Consider the following 14,327-nt stretch of genomic DNA (forward strand, 5'->3'; position numbering starts at 1 on the left):
AGCGAAATGGCCCCGCTACTTGTCGTCAAGGAGATACCGGACGATCAAATCCCTGAGAACATGCACGAGTACTTGAAAAATAGGGGGCGCGAGCGTGTTCCGGGTACACGTAAGCCTCTCGGGTTGCTAAAAACCGAAAAGATCCTACTGTATACCCCCGTGCTGAAATGGTACCTTTACCATGGGCTGAAAGTGGCTGCTTTTCATCAGTTCCTCAAGTACACTCGAGGTAAGCCCTTTGCATGGTTTCCGAAGGAGATTGCAGATGCACGGTGACAGGCTGATAAAGACCCCGACAAACATATTGCGGGAGATACGGCCAAGTTAAAGGGGAACAGCTTTTACGGCAAGATGATTAAAGACCTAGCTAGGCACGCAAATGCTACGTTTACGAGGGACAGAAACGAGGTTGATGCCCTCCGAAGCCCGTACCTCGAAGATCTCGAAGAGATTGGAGCTGCTTACGGGCTCAGAAAGGGCAAACACAAGTGCAGTATCGATAGAGCCTACCAGTGTGGTATTGCGGTGTACCAACTGGCGAAGCTTCGTATGTTGGAATTTTACTACGATTTTTTGGAAAAGTACGTGGATCGTTGAGACTTTGAGTACATCTACATCGACACTGACAGTGCTTATTTTGCCATCTCTGGGGAAAAGTTGCGAGATGTCGTTTGCGCTGAACTACTTGACGAGTACGTCAAAGACGTGAAAAACTGGCCCCTCACTGATACGTACTCGAGTCGAACAGGAGGATTATTCAAACTAGAATTTATAGGGTTTTGGATGGCTGCTGTGACGTCCAAGTGCTACTTCGTGGAGGGAAAAAATGGTACAAAATTTTCGTGTAAGGGCATGTTAAAGAAGAAAAATGCCGTTACTTGGTACAGGTACCTGAGTACACTGAGGGGTGGTCTAGACATGGCCAAAAACGTAGGTGTTCGAGTACACAACCTGGGTATGGTTACGTGCGAACAAAACAAGCTCGGTCTCTCGGCGTTTACGACGAAAGAGTTGTACATGACGATGGGGTACATACATCCCCGCCTATGTTTTAAACTTACCAACGTGCCTATTCATAAATGTTGTAAACATTTTTGAATAACAAGGGTTTCTACAAGCTGTCCAAAGTTTTGTAAATTAATACCTTCACAAAACAAAAACAAAATGTAGGGGCCAGAAAATGCACGCAATCTAAGCACACCTTGCCACTAAATAACTTCAAGGTGATCCAACGTAACAGACACCGAACAAGGCAATGCATCAAATGCCACGGTAAAAGAAGTCCTCACAAGAACGTACAAGGCGCCCACATAAAAAACGAAGAAAACATTGCCCCATATGCGATCCCCTAGGTTATCACCATAATCTTACTTTGAACAGGATTCGTAATGCCCTAATTCATGATACAGAGATAACATCCCAGGAATATCTGGGATGTGATATTATATCATTCATGAAGCATATCCAAACACAGTTTAGGGGTGGGATGAGCTGGGGCAGCCAAAGGCATCGGGAGTTTGACCAGAAGATACCAATAGGGTACAGGGAGAATGGAGAATATCCTAGCGAGGAAAAGCAATTGAAAAGACCGCACCACACCAACATACAACCTATGTGGATTGAGGTTAATAAAAAGAAAGGTCATCGATATATCTCCCAGTAGAATGTAGTATAGTGCAGTTGATCAAACACACTTCGAATAAATGGAAGTGTGTTTGTGTATTGCTGTAATACTACCCTATGCCCTGATCGCATTTTGTTTTTTTCGTTACAAAAGGGCTATTAATAAAGATGACAGAGCTTGCACAAGTATTTGACTCAGGAGAAAAAAGGCTTTGAACATGTCGAGAAACCCACCGAGAAGCGCCAAGCTTTGAAAGAGACTCTGCGCAAAGGTAAGTGGCATCTCTTACTGAAGAAATGTACTGAAGCCTTTGTCGGCAAGGCTGATGATGAGGATATCGAGAAGATGCATACCGAGTACGCACAACGAGAATTATAAGACAAGGGAGAAAAGACGGCCAAGGCGTTAACGACTCACGTTATCAACCTGTACGCAAACTTGATTGGGAAATTCGTGAATATTGATAGTATCGAAGACTAGAGGCAAGATATAGAGGATAATCAGAGATGCCATGACAGATCTGGGGAATCTGGTGTACTGTACAATTTGCAGATGTTCAGGGCCTATCTTGGTAGTGGGACATACAGCCCGGCATATGGCTAAAAAAAGAGGATGAGGAGACTAAGGAGAAAGATCCCTGATGGTAAAATTTATCTTATAGCCCTTCAGGGCTATAAGATAAATGGAAGAGTATAACCAAGTCATAGTCAAGACAAAGGTAAAACTGAGATCTACGACAGTCTTGTACAGCATATCTAAAATTTTCTTCTCCTTGGGGATAATGTTGCTTTCGATGTGTGCTTTGCTTGTGGTCATTTATTTAATGCATTTTTTGCCCTGTTGGGGCTTGTGAGATTTTCCTCCAAATTTATACCACACTCCAACCCCTATCGCGAGTACGGCAAACGTTCGCACGCCGTAAAGTTAGATATTGTCCCTTGACTTGTACGGACCTGATGCAGGTTCCTGATCGCCTGATGAAGAACTTTTGTCTACGTTCTTCTGTAAGTTTTCCTTATTCCTGCGATTTCATTCCGCAAGTCTCTTGCCACCAGCAACTCAACCTTCGTTGCCCTGGCAAGGAAGAAATTCCTAGGCATTACGCGCCCGTCTGACAAAATGGACACCAACGATGTCATGAAGATGGTTGCATATTTTGCCGCAGGCAGAGCTTCTCGTTAAATGGCTGTAAAAAGGGTTGGATCCCTGCAAGTATCGTACCCAAATAAATGATAGATGTAGCCAGAATTAATAATGAAATTCGAGGGTTCCAGCAGGACGAATTTTACCTGCGTCCTACACCTCGTTAGACATTGTACCTCGGAACGTTGAACTTTTAAAAACAACCATTAAGATTACCCTTTAACGTTGTTTGTCGTTGATGATATGATTGCCGACGAGAGTGCCACCTCCATGCCTTTTAAGGAAAAAAATTCGCATGACGTGTTCGTCACGTTAAATAGTGGCTTGGAAATTGTTGTCAAATCAAGAAAGCCCAAGGCTGTAGAGCTAATCAAATGGCTTACGAAAAAAGGTGCCGAGAAACTATGGGATGAGCTTGAGGGGCGGGATATGCCCATTGCCATTCTCGAGGATGGTTTAGAGGACAGAGACAAACAACTCATGCTGCTGGGGGACGAACTTCAGGATAGGGATCAACAACTCGTTATGCTCCAGGACCAATTAGAAACATTACAGCAACGTGCCATGCCTTACCTCGAAGATCCCCAAAAAGATAACGGCATTGTCATTATCCAAAAACAACAACAATGATCCCTTTCCATATCTGGGCATCTGTGGTCAACAGGGGTACGTGGCACAAAAAATGCGGAACAAGCTTGTTGACTATCCCAAAGGTGAGATTGTGGTACTAGCAGAGACCCCGAATGCTATTGCTAACTACAACTGGCTCAGGGAACGTGGCTGTATTGAAGTCAACCCGGAGCGTATGAGATATTTTAGGCTTGGTGAACATTATACGCATGAACGTCTCCTAGAGCCGGCGGAATAGGCAGCCACACCTAAACAAGGTTTTTCCTAAGTGTAGAGCTACACTTTAAAAAAAAGGCATTTTAGACCCGTTTGGCTCTATGTTAAAAGGCATTGAAATAACAAAAGATGGTATCCTATGTACAAAGACAACAATTTACAAATAATTACAATATACATGTACCTGTACTACGATGTTGTATCAAGGCAGCGACTGGTTATTGCCCAACATGCTTGGAAAATTTTAGTTTTAGAGATGGACTTTGCTACGAAGGATTTGAATACCCTACCGACGAAGACCTCTTAGAGTGACTAGCGTCAGGGAAAAATGCATGGGCAACATTCGCGAGATTCGACATTGACGAGGCTTTGGAGGATGATATTTAACGATTAGAGATCCATATTGTTCAAAGGGCCAGGAACAACTATGATGTAGTCTGTTACCAGGCATCAAAGAGAAGGAGTTGAAGCTATCGGATTTGGCTGGTATAGAAACAATAGGTGATATCCTCAACTTTCGTATAGCAGATAGACGATTAGTTGACATTGACCTGAAAAATGAACCTAATGTCATCAAAGGTATAGTATATGGGTACCCTTTCTATACACTACATCCAACGGATTAATTAAGGGATCCGAATGAAGATAATGAGGATGATGATGATGAGGATGAAATAGATCTAGATGCTCTAGATGAACTCATGAAAACATTTTACTACTCCTTGATATCCTGTGGAGGTACCTGAACAGCATTTGGGATCAGCATCAACTCCTCTGACACGAAGCTTCTCTCGGGCCCGTCTTTTAATTAGTACAAAACACGGCTACCCGCCACTACCCAACCTGTAAGTATGTCTGCTCCAAACGGCGTCAGTTGCGCGTCTTTTCGAGTCGCCATTCTCCTCCCCCGGTTGTAACAGATAGAGATACAAACCATCCTGGGGTAAGAGTTTTTCCTCGGGATATTGTTCCCCTTTTCAAGTGGTACTTCATCCAGCTTAATCGCCCTGCTAGGTTTCATGGCGATCATGGCAGTCTTGGTGTTGTTAAGACTTTTGAACTTGCTTGGTACAAGCCTTAGCAGACATTTCAGACATTTCAACATAGTCCGAAGATTGCTTCGAAGTTTGTCACATGTACTGCACATGCGTTGATGATCAGTGGTGGTCATGTCAGTTGAGCATCTGCGCATGCGTTGATGATCAGTGGTGGTCATGTCGGTTGATCATCTGTGCATGCGTTGATGATCAGTGGTGGTCATGTCGGTTGATCATCTACGCATGCGTTGATGATCAGCGGTGGTTATGTGGGTTGATCATCTGCCCATGCGTTGATGATCAGTGGTGGTCATGTCAGTTGATCATCTGCGCGTGCGTTGATGATCAGCGGTGGTCATGCGGGTTGATCATCTGCGCATGCGTTGATGATCACTGGTGGTCATGTCGGTTGATCATCTGCACATGCGTTGATGATCAGCGGTGGTCATGTGGGTTGATCATCATTGTAAGTAAGGTTAAGTCCAGAAAATTGCTTTTCTGTACAATCTTACGACCCTGAAAATTTGGGAAAACAAAAAGATGCGTGCTAACATTTTTAGGCTCAATTTAACTCGCCAGTAGATTCAATTTAACTCGCCAGTAGGTTTAAAAGTTCAGTGAACGAACCTGTCCTATTGGTTCAGTCAGGACCTTTTATTCGGTACGAGTATATTGATGGTTAAAATTGGCCTGGAAACTTTTGAATTAACCATGTAATATTTCAAACTAGTTAAAGTAAAATACGATGATTTTCGTGCAGAAATATCTATTGCGAGCAAGTTCTAATGATCTTACACACTAGAGAATATAAAACTACAAAATAAAATACAGTAACGATAACAAAAAACTACTGAAAATTATAGAGTAACAAAAATTTCAGATGTCAACCATATATATAGAGAGAGCATTTACTAGAATGGAGGCAGCCACATGGGTGTTGGGTGCCATTGATGCAAAAAGAACTTGCCATTTTAGGCTTTATATATGGTGTAAATTGATGTATAATGTGTTCACTGTAATATCCAATTTTTGCCCAATTTTATCATATCTAAACCATACCTACACAATTTCGTACCCATGATTTTTTTAATGAAAATATGAAATGTAATCGTTGAACAAAAACGCTGACTCAGCATTTTTCTTCAATGTCAATTTTTTTCTCTCGTAAGAGTAAAGCTTCGTTTGCACTGGAATTTCCCTCTTCTGCTTGTTCAGTTATCCAGAAATCTTCATCATCGTACAATTGGTGGGATTTTGGAGTGTCTAGGAATCTCACGAACAAGCTGAAAATAAACAAAAAATAAACACGTAAACATATGTAAAAAAAATCTACGAAGGTGTATTACTATGCGCTAAGACAAATAAGGTATGCGTTGACACACGTAGACGCATAAGGTATGCGTTGACACGCGTAAACACATAAGGTATGCGTTGACACGCGTAGACACATAAGGTATGCATTGACACGCGTAGACACATAAGGTATGCGTTGACACGCGTAGGCACATAAGGCATGCGTTGACACGCTTAGACACATAAGGTATGCGCTGACACGCTTGGACACATAAGGTACGCGTTGATACGCTTAGGTACATAAGGCATGCGTTGACACGCTTAGACACACAAAGTATGCGTTGACACACTTAGACACATAAGGTATGTGTTGGCACGCTTAGACACACTAGACACGTCTGTCTGATGGTTCGTCTGCAACAAATGAAATTATAGTTGCCAAATAACAAAAACTTTTTCTAACAGAAACTCAAATATCTTTACGTAAGCGACTTAAGTGTTTTTAGATAGATCACAATCCTGTCCCCAGGGTTTCTTTTTCGCTTTCTGATATGTAGCTTGCGTGCCAGCACGCATATACGCAAAAAGCGAAAAATAAGCTCTTGCAACGAGATTGGATAGATCAATAGCTGTTTCTATTCCTCTACCCTTCTAATTCAATTCAGTAAAAAAATAAACACAAATGATGTCATCATGTGTTGAAGAATCAGAGCTACTCCCTTGATTAAAACAACTTTCCGACAGCAATAGGAATAACGACAACGTGACGTACCCAGTTACACATCCACCAAACACGGCCAACAACAATGTAACAAACATGGCGGCTATTTGATATCCACCTTGCTCTTTCGCGCTTCTACCGATACCATCCGAAGAGAGTTGGATGTTACGGGCAATAGCAGCATCGTACATCGTCGTGTTACGTTTTGGAGTACGTGCAGACCAAATGTTGAACAATCTACAAAAGTACGACTTTTTTAAAAACAATATCATTCATAATATTTTACTAAAGTTGTAGTATTCATGAGAAAGTTTAAAATAACTTAATAATATTGTTATATAAACATGCACCACACATGTCCTCGCCACCTTGGAATTACTGGGGACAAAGTTGGTAGATTAACAGGCCATTAACAGATTAAATTGTCTCTGCCTCTGTTACGTAGCTAAATGAAAACGATGAAAAGTGGTGAATCAACTTACTCTTCTCCGTATTTGTCCATCTCACTTACAGAGGCAGTAATAGAGCCAGCAATAGCAGCAAGGATGGCGGGCATTCCATGCAAGTTGTTTACTCCACATGTATCGTGAATCTTCAGTTTGGAATTCAAAAATGGCTGCAAAAAAGAAAAAGGAAAAGCATTTACCGAACCTGGCTAAACGAAATATCTCGCTAAATATGTATAACTATGTTTCTTAGGAAGTGTTATACCCAATCCTCACATTGTTTTTATGTTCTTAAATGTTCTACCAAAGTTAAAGCTCGCAGTCCTGTTGAAAATTAAAATAAGAAACTGAACAAACGTTTTAAGACTAGCATTTCTTACCGTGACGTAAGCATATCCCAAAGTGCTTATAATGCCACCAATCATTCCAATCAAAATGGCGCCCCATGGCTTGATAATTAAATCCGCACATGTACCAACTGCGACACCGCCAGCTAAGGTAGCATTTTGAATATGAACCTGAAAAATTTGTAAAAGCTCTCTTTCAGATTGAAATATGGAATAAGGCTGGGTACGAGGTTGTAAAAAATGTGAATGCATCTTATCTGTGCTACGTTTCCCATATAAAAAGGGAAAATAAGTGGGGTAACTAAATGTTTGTTCTGAGCAAAGAATGTGAAGAATAAGGTTCACCAACCTGGGATATCGAGTAATAAAGAAATGTGTACTCACCATTTCCAATTTTTGATGTTTGTTTACAAGTGGAGAGATAACAAACGTTGCTACGCAACAAGCAGCCAATGAATAGTAAGTATTTATAATGGCGCGGTGTTGCTGTGGTCCAGGTCCTAACATGGCAGCGTTAAAACTTGGCCAAAACATCCATAAAAACACAGTCCCTAGACAAGAAGAGTGAAACAATTTAGAAAACCCACAGTGATTTTTTCTTGTAAGGAAAACACATGCACCGACTAATGTGCGAAACAGTAATAACCTTTCCGTGAGAAAATTGATTCGAAGTTGAGTAACTATTAACTAACCGATCATTGCAAATAAATCCGAGTGATAAACGGAACCTTCTTTCGGATTCTCATCACTGTGGTCATCCTTGTAAATCATTCTGGTTACTGCTAAGCCAAAATACGCGCCAAACATATGTATGACCATGGAACCACCCACATCCGTGATTTTTAAATGATGCACCAGAATGTTTTCATTAACTGCATAAAAGATGATCTCAAATACACCGATCACAAATAACTGCAAACGACTTACTTTGCCCAGCACTGCTCCAAATGTGATAAGAACAGCTGCCGCAGCGAAGTCAGATGTGATCAAGCTGAAACAAAGATGGGATGGGTTATACACATATAGAATGGATTTGCAAAAACTCTTGTGACTAAAAGTAAAATGGTTCTGGTTAATCGAAACGGAATGAACTTTGTCCCCATGTTTTTTTGACATTAAGAATACGTAGGCAAGAAGTCCACAGCTGTGGACGGGGGTGATGTGAGAGAGTAAGAAAAGTTTCAATGACAAGTAAATCTGGATCTTCTGTTCATCTGTTTACGGTGTAGCTACATTGAAACTCGAACGTGCTTGGTAAACGATCACTGATTATCTTTTCTTTTTTTACTTCTTTGTACTTTTGCCATAGTTTCTTTATGATGACCACGTGATCAATATTGTCAATCAATGCACATGCTTAAATAAGTCAAGCAATGGCGGCCACTTTAGTACTGCATTCTGAACAAACAAACACAATGAAAATTATGTTTAAGCAGGGAATTTTACTTACGTTTTAAGATCTACGGTCAACCTCTCTGGCTTTTCAGCGCCTTCAAAAGCGTTTGTAATCCACCCGTTAATTAGCGTTGCCCACTGAATGACTACTGCGGCGATAAAGAGATTATAACCGACTGCGCCATGACTGTATTTCTTTAAGAAGGTCATTAAAAATCCAAACCCAATGAAGATCATCACGTGGACATCTTGGAAAACTAACAAAAAGAAAAAGAACTCATTCTAGAAAACTTTGCTTGTATATTAGGTAAAGATGTGAAGATATTTCGAACAACTCTGGGGGAAAACAACATTAATTTTTAGAAGTTATTTTCACACCCTAAAAAATGTTTTTACTTCCTGTTAAGTAAGCTGTAAGAAATTCTAATTAAGTTCAAAAGTGTTATTCAACAATTCAAGTACCAAAAGTTAAGTTGCCTAAAACATTTTTAGATAATTTTTTCCTTTAGATAATTTTTGTATTAGATAATTTTTGTATTAGATTGAAAAATATCCACAGGTTGAAAGATTATCTTAGGTTTACTTAAAAATTAAAAATGTACGAAGCTTTTCGTAACAGTGTTACATTATCAAATTATCTAAAGTTTGTATAATTATCCTAACATCGTAGTGTCAACTAAATATGAAGTATAACATGTCCTTAATATACTTCTTTAAAAGTCATTCTTGTCCTTGGGGGTGTCTTGTCTGGAACCGCCCTCACGGTCACTATATAGGCAAAAATTTCTTGAGAACGAGATTGATAAAAACAACATTTAGTAGTAAGAGGAAGCTATCTCAAAGTAGGTTTAGTAAAAGCAAGTAATTCATAAAAGGGAGAAATGTAAGATACTGAAAAGAAGTCTTGCTTTGCATAGAAACGAGGCTATACTTACAAGTATAATAAAAAATGGCGGTATTACTTTGTTGTGGTGTCAAACCTGGAGTACTGACCGGAGACTTGTATCTTGGAGGAAAGAATACGGAAGGAGAAACAACTCTTTTAATTCTATTGAAACACTGCGTGAGGTTCTAGCAGGTGTCTGTATAGAAACTTAATTTGAAATTTTGGCGGTTGTGTGACTAAATTATTCGTGAATAACAATTCGCAATTATGATTGGTTATAAAAACAATTAGATAATTTGATGATGAATTTGATGATAATACCAAAACAAGAAGCCACATTGAAATTGGTAAAATTTCTTTTGTTCTTATGTTAACATAATTAGCGAAGAAGCACATGCTCGACACTTTTGTAAACAAAAAGAAAAAGTTTATATCTCGTTTTAAAACGACGTTCTGATATAAGAAGTTTTTTCTTTAGTTAGAATAAACATTAATCCAGCACACATTTTGTCGGCACACGTCCGGCGCATATCTATCTATATTGTTTTTCATGATCAAAGTGGTATACTCAAGCCTGCAAAAATAGGTTAATATCATGGTTAAACGCTTATTTCCAAACTTATTGTTGAAGTTTTTACCAGCAATGCTTACCGACTTATATTAGGCACACTTTCCATACAAATATCACGTGCCTGCAGCGTGTTACAGTCAGATTTCAATAAAAAAAGTTAGCCCCTATTAAAGGAGAATATGGAATTTGATCATTTTTTTGCGAAAAAGACTCGGTCGAGCACCTCACGCACTGATTCTTTTGAAATTAAAAACAATAGAAAATTCAATACATTTAAAGCATACAGAAATGAAGTTGTTTCTCCTTCATCATAATCTACCACAACTGCAAAAATGATTAACGTAACCACCTCAAATATCTCCACTACGATGGAGAACCATCGTCCTCCGCCAAAACGCATGGTGATTTTATGTACTTTATGTATTGGACTAATCTATTAATTATTATAACAATTTTTGTTTTGGTAATAAACTATTTACTTTTTTAAAACTTTATTTCTATTTTGTTTAAAGATTTTTTTTAGTCTTTTAACTTTTAAGAATAAACAGCAAGGAGGCGTAAGATAAGATGATGCTACCATTTTTTCAAGGTACCTTATGACAAGCAATCTCCTCCACAATGTTTTTCTTCTTTTTTGGTACTATTACTAGCACAATTCAGGCTAGCGACATCAGAAAGCATAAAAGAAGCGGTGAAGAAGAGCTTAATACCACAAAGTTATAGTCAGCGTTAGTTAAATTAAAGAACATGGCAACAAGGTTGATCGAAAGGTGTTGAATTACGTTGTTGCAGTGTGTTCTAGCTTTTAAAACCAATCCCAGATGTTTTCAGATAAATATTTTCACGACATCAAAATATCATTTTCTGAAAATTAAAAATAGATTCACTATCTCAATTTTACTTTTAATAGGCCTTACAACTCTGTAAATTATTTCAGTATAATTTAAAACTACCATAGATTCGCGCGCTTGTAAGAATAGGCTAATAATAAATCCACTGAACTGAGTTCTTCTTTCTTCGTTTCTACATCATTATTTCCATAGCACTTCATTCTTACTGTTTACATAACAATTTCAATTTTGCTATTCTTCAAGACATGTTTCTTCCGCCGTGTAATAGAATCTAATAACTTGCTTCAGCAATAGTGCACCTTTTTTACCTGCAGGCACTATCATCCCAGACCCCAAAATAGCCATCCACAGATAAAAAATATGATAGAATGTAACAGAGTTGGAAGCAAAGGTGGTGGATAATATAAAAGATCGCGTGCTCAACTGTTATCTAATCTTTTACTTTGTAACTTATTTTAATACAGCTACAGAGCTCTACGGTGGAGAGTCTATTATCGTTGCACTGCGTACAACAAATAAGGGACGGAAAACTTGGAAGCAAGAAAAAGACAGAAAAACCGGGAAACAAAAAAACCCCGGAGAATCAGGGAAGCATGAAAAAAAACAGAAAAACCGGGAAGCAAAAAAAACCCGGAAAATCAGGGAAGCATGAAAAAGACAGAAAAACTGGGAAGCGAAAAAACCCGGAAAATCAGGGAAGGAAAAGACGGAATAACAGCACGTGATTAATATCGAAGAGTCTTTTCACCCAACTGAAATTCCCCATATGCACTGTAATTGACAACATCATTTCCATGTTTACTCCCTGATTGATTTGAAAGTAGTTCTGTTTGGAGGTAGTTCTGTTAAGATCCTTACAGAAGAGCTGCACAAATTCTTCGTTATAATAGAGCTAAACATTTGAAGAATCGTGTTAAAACAAAGCCCAGTCAATCAGATTAACAAATTACTTAGCTAAAATCACACATGATAAAAAGAATGGTGAAATTAATAAGTTTAAAACCAATTTACTTATATTGTCAAAAGTAAAATTAAAATCACAGACAGCTTTCTTTCCTATCCTGTCACGAATCTTTAACAAATGTTTATCACGTCTAAAGCTATTTTGTCAGTCTGTGACGAAGACGGGGGCTTCTCAACACAGCTCAGTATTTCTCAATGTTTTTTTCGACATAAAAGGTTCGACCACCTTAACAAGATCACGGATGTATGACAGCCCCGAAATGTGCACCACGCATGCGCGATTACGTTCATGTTAACTAAAACACGCGGATTAAATTGACATGGGGAGTACCCGTATGAAATATGACGAATTAACCTCATCCTGAAGCCATTTTGCATCTTTACGTATGTCCGTGGGGAGAAGGGACCTTGGTAAAGAGGTTGGTTAAGAATGATACAATCTGAAGAAACTGGCAACTGAATCAGATTTATATTTAAAAGTGATTGTTATATGCAATATAATAAATAAATCAATAAATAAAAACTTACAGGCGTAATAGTAAGGAGAAGAATTGGCTGGACTTCCACCAGTCCATGATGCGTGTGAAGGATGTTGATACTCCGTGTAATCAACGCACGAAATATAACATATCAACAAAATAACTTGGAATACAAAAACTACACCAGAGAATGTCAGCCTTGGTAGCGCCATGCTCCTGTTTGATTATACACCTAAAAAATAAAAATGGCAGACTATGATTCAAAGGTAAAGCAAAGAGCGGTTATTTTGCAGACGTGTGATCACATATTCTGAAAGTTTCTTTCTTGATCAGTTTCTGCGTAAAGGTCTAGTTCCCGTATTTATTTTTCTCTAACTATCTTATTTGTGCAATACTATAATGACAATTAATGGGTTTTGCCCCAGCGGTATGATCACGCTGGGGCAAAACCCATTGATTGTTTCTCTGATGAATCTCTAGTAATAAGAATACTTACAATCCCCTTTCACTTTTGTCACCGCTTTTTTGTTGTTGTTTTTTGCCTGACACTTGGTCAATTCAAGCCGCGTTACAGTCTATTGCAGTTTTTAGATAATGTCCTTAGAAGCCATCTTATACACAAAATAGACGCGCCTAAGTAAACCAAACGTTTTTCCCACTTAACTAAAGTTCTTTTGCAGCAGAACTTCGACGTCAAAACGCAAATAAATGTGTATTCAAACAGACAACCAACAAAACAGTTACTTATCAGTCCACTTTCCTTCTCATAATACAACACTATCAAAACAACTCATCAATTAGTCCACAGGGGTCAGTTTTATTTAAATTATAAAACATTTTCGTTAAACTCGTTCCCAATGCTCGAACCTAAAACCGTATCGCCAAAATACAAAAAGCCCCGGGGACAAGGTGCAAAAAAGGTTCTATCTTGGTATTAGACTGAAAGTTATTTTAGAAGATAATAATTTTTCTCACATCTTCTAAACTATCCACAAACAGTTTTGAGAAGAAATGGGTGTATTATCTAATTCTACAACTTTTAAAGGCCGTCCTTATGTTGTTTTTTAAGTCTGAAATATTACTGCTGACGAAAGAAACCAAAAATTCCTCAGGACTAGGTTTATCAATGGCGTCATTTTACTAACAAAACAAATAAAGTAATATTATTTAATGACGAGGTAGCAAACTGACACTTCTCAAACAAAGATGGCGGAATAGCTCTGCACGAGAACATCTTTCTGCACAATATATGAGTGGATGCCGTCGTGTAATATTGCACGAAAACAAACATTTTTGACGCATTTGGAAATTATAGTCTTATTGATCTGCATGAAACTATTTCAATACGAAGTTTGTGTGGACAAATTGACTATTGTAAGATCTAAATCCAACTTCTGAGCAACTTATTAATCCCTAACTGTTCCTTTCAGCCTAAACGTAATGAATTCTACCTCTTAGTTTGTTTTTTATTTTTTTAAATATATACTAAGTACTAGGCTAGCGGCTAAAACAATTCAATATTAAATGCTTTCATTTAAACCGTTTTAGCCACGAAGTACAGAGTTTGGTATCGCGCAGGTCTGGGCACAAGCGAAAACCCTTTCGCTGTGGTTGCACTCTCTAAGTAAATTCACGGTAAAAAAAGTTTCAACTAGTTATAAATTTCACTTGTTTGAGTATTTTATCTCATTTATACATACATATGCAGATAACTTGGCAATGTTA

The 14,327-nt window shown here is 38.5% G+C and overlaps 1 protein-coding gene across 2 annotated transcripts; it reads right to left on the reverse strand.

Moving 5' to 3' along the window:
• Positions 1 to 5,405: 5,405 nt before the first annotated feature.
• LOC130629281 (ammonium transporter Rh type B-like) lies at positions 5,406 to 13,368 on the reverse strand. 2 transcript variants are annotated; one of them, XM_057442431.1, is made up of 9 exons: positions 13,099 to 13,368; positions 12,652 to 12,834; positions 8,908 to 9,109; positions 8,150 to 8,448; positions 7,842 to 8,008; positions 7,491 to 7,628; positions 7,147 to 7,280; positions 6,716 to 6,901; positions 5,406 to 5,933 (listed from the first exon to the last, which is right to left on the reverse strand). In XM_057442431.1, the coding sequence occupies exons 2-9, from the start codon at positions 12,812 to 12,814 to the stop codon at positions 5,780 to 5,782; spliced, it is 1,443 nt and encodes a 480-aa protein (XP_057298414.1). In that variant the 5' UTR covers positions 12,815 to 12,834; positions 13,099 to 13,368; the 3' UTR covers positions 5,406 to 5,779. The 2 variants fall into 2 exon arrangements, with proteins under 2 accessions (XP_057298414.1, XP_057298422.1); XM_057442439.1 differs by lacking the exons at positions 12,652 to 12,834; positions 13,099 to 13,368 and adding an exon at positions 9,788 to 9,977.
• Positions 13,369 to 14,327: the final 959 nt, after the last annotated feature.

Source organism: Hydractinia symbiolongicarpus, chromosome 2 (assembly GCF_029227915.1).
Source record: "Hydractinia symbiolongicarpus strain clone_291-10 chromosome 2, HSymV2.1, whole genome shotgun sequence".
Lineage (NCBI taxonomy): Eukaryota > Metazoa > Cnidaria > Hydrozoa > Anthoathecata > Hydractiniidae > Hydractinia > Hydractinia symbiolongicarpus.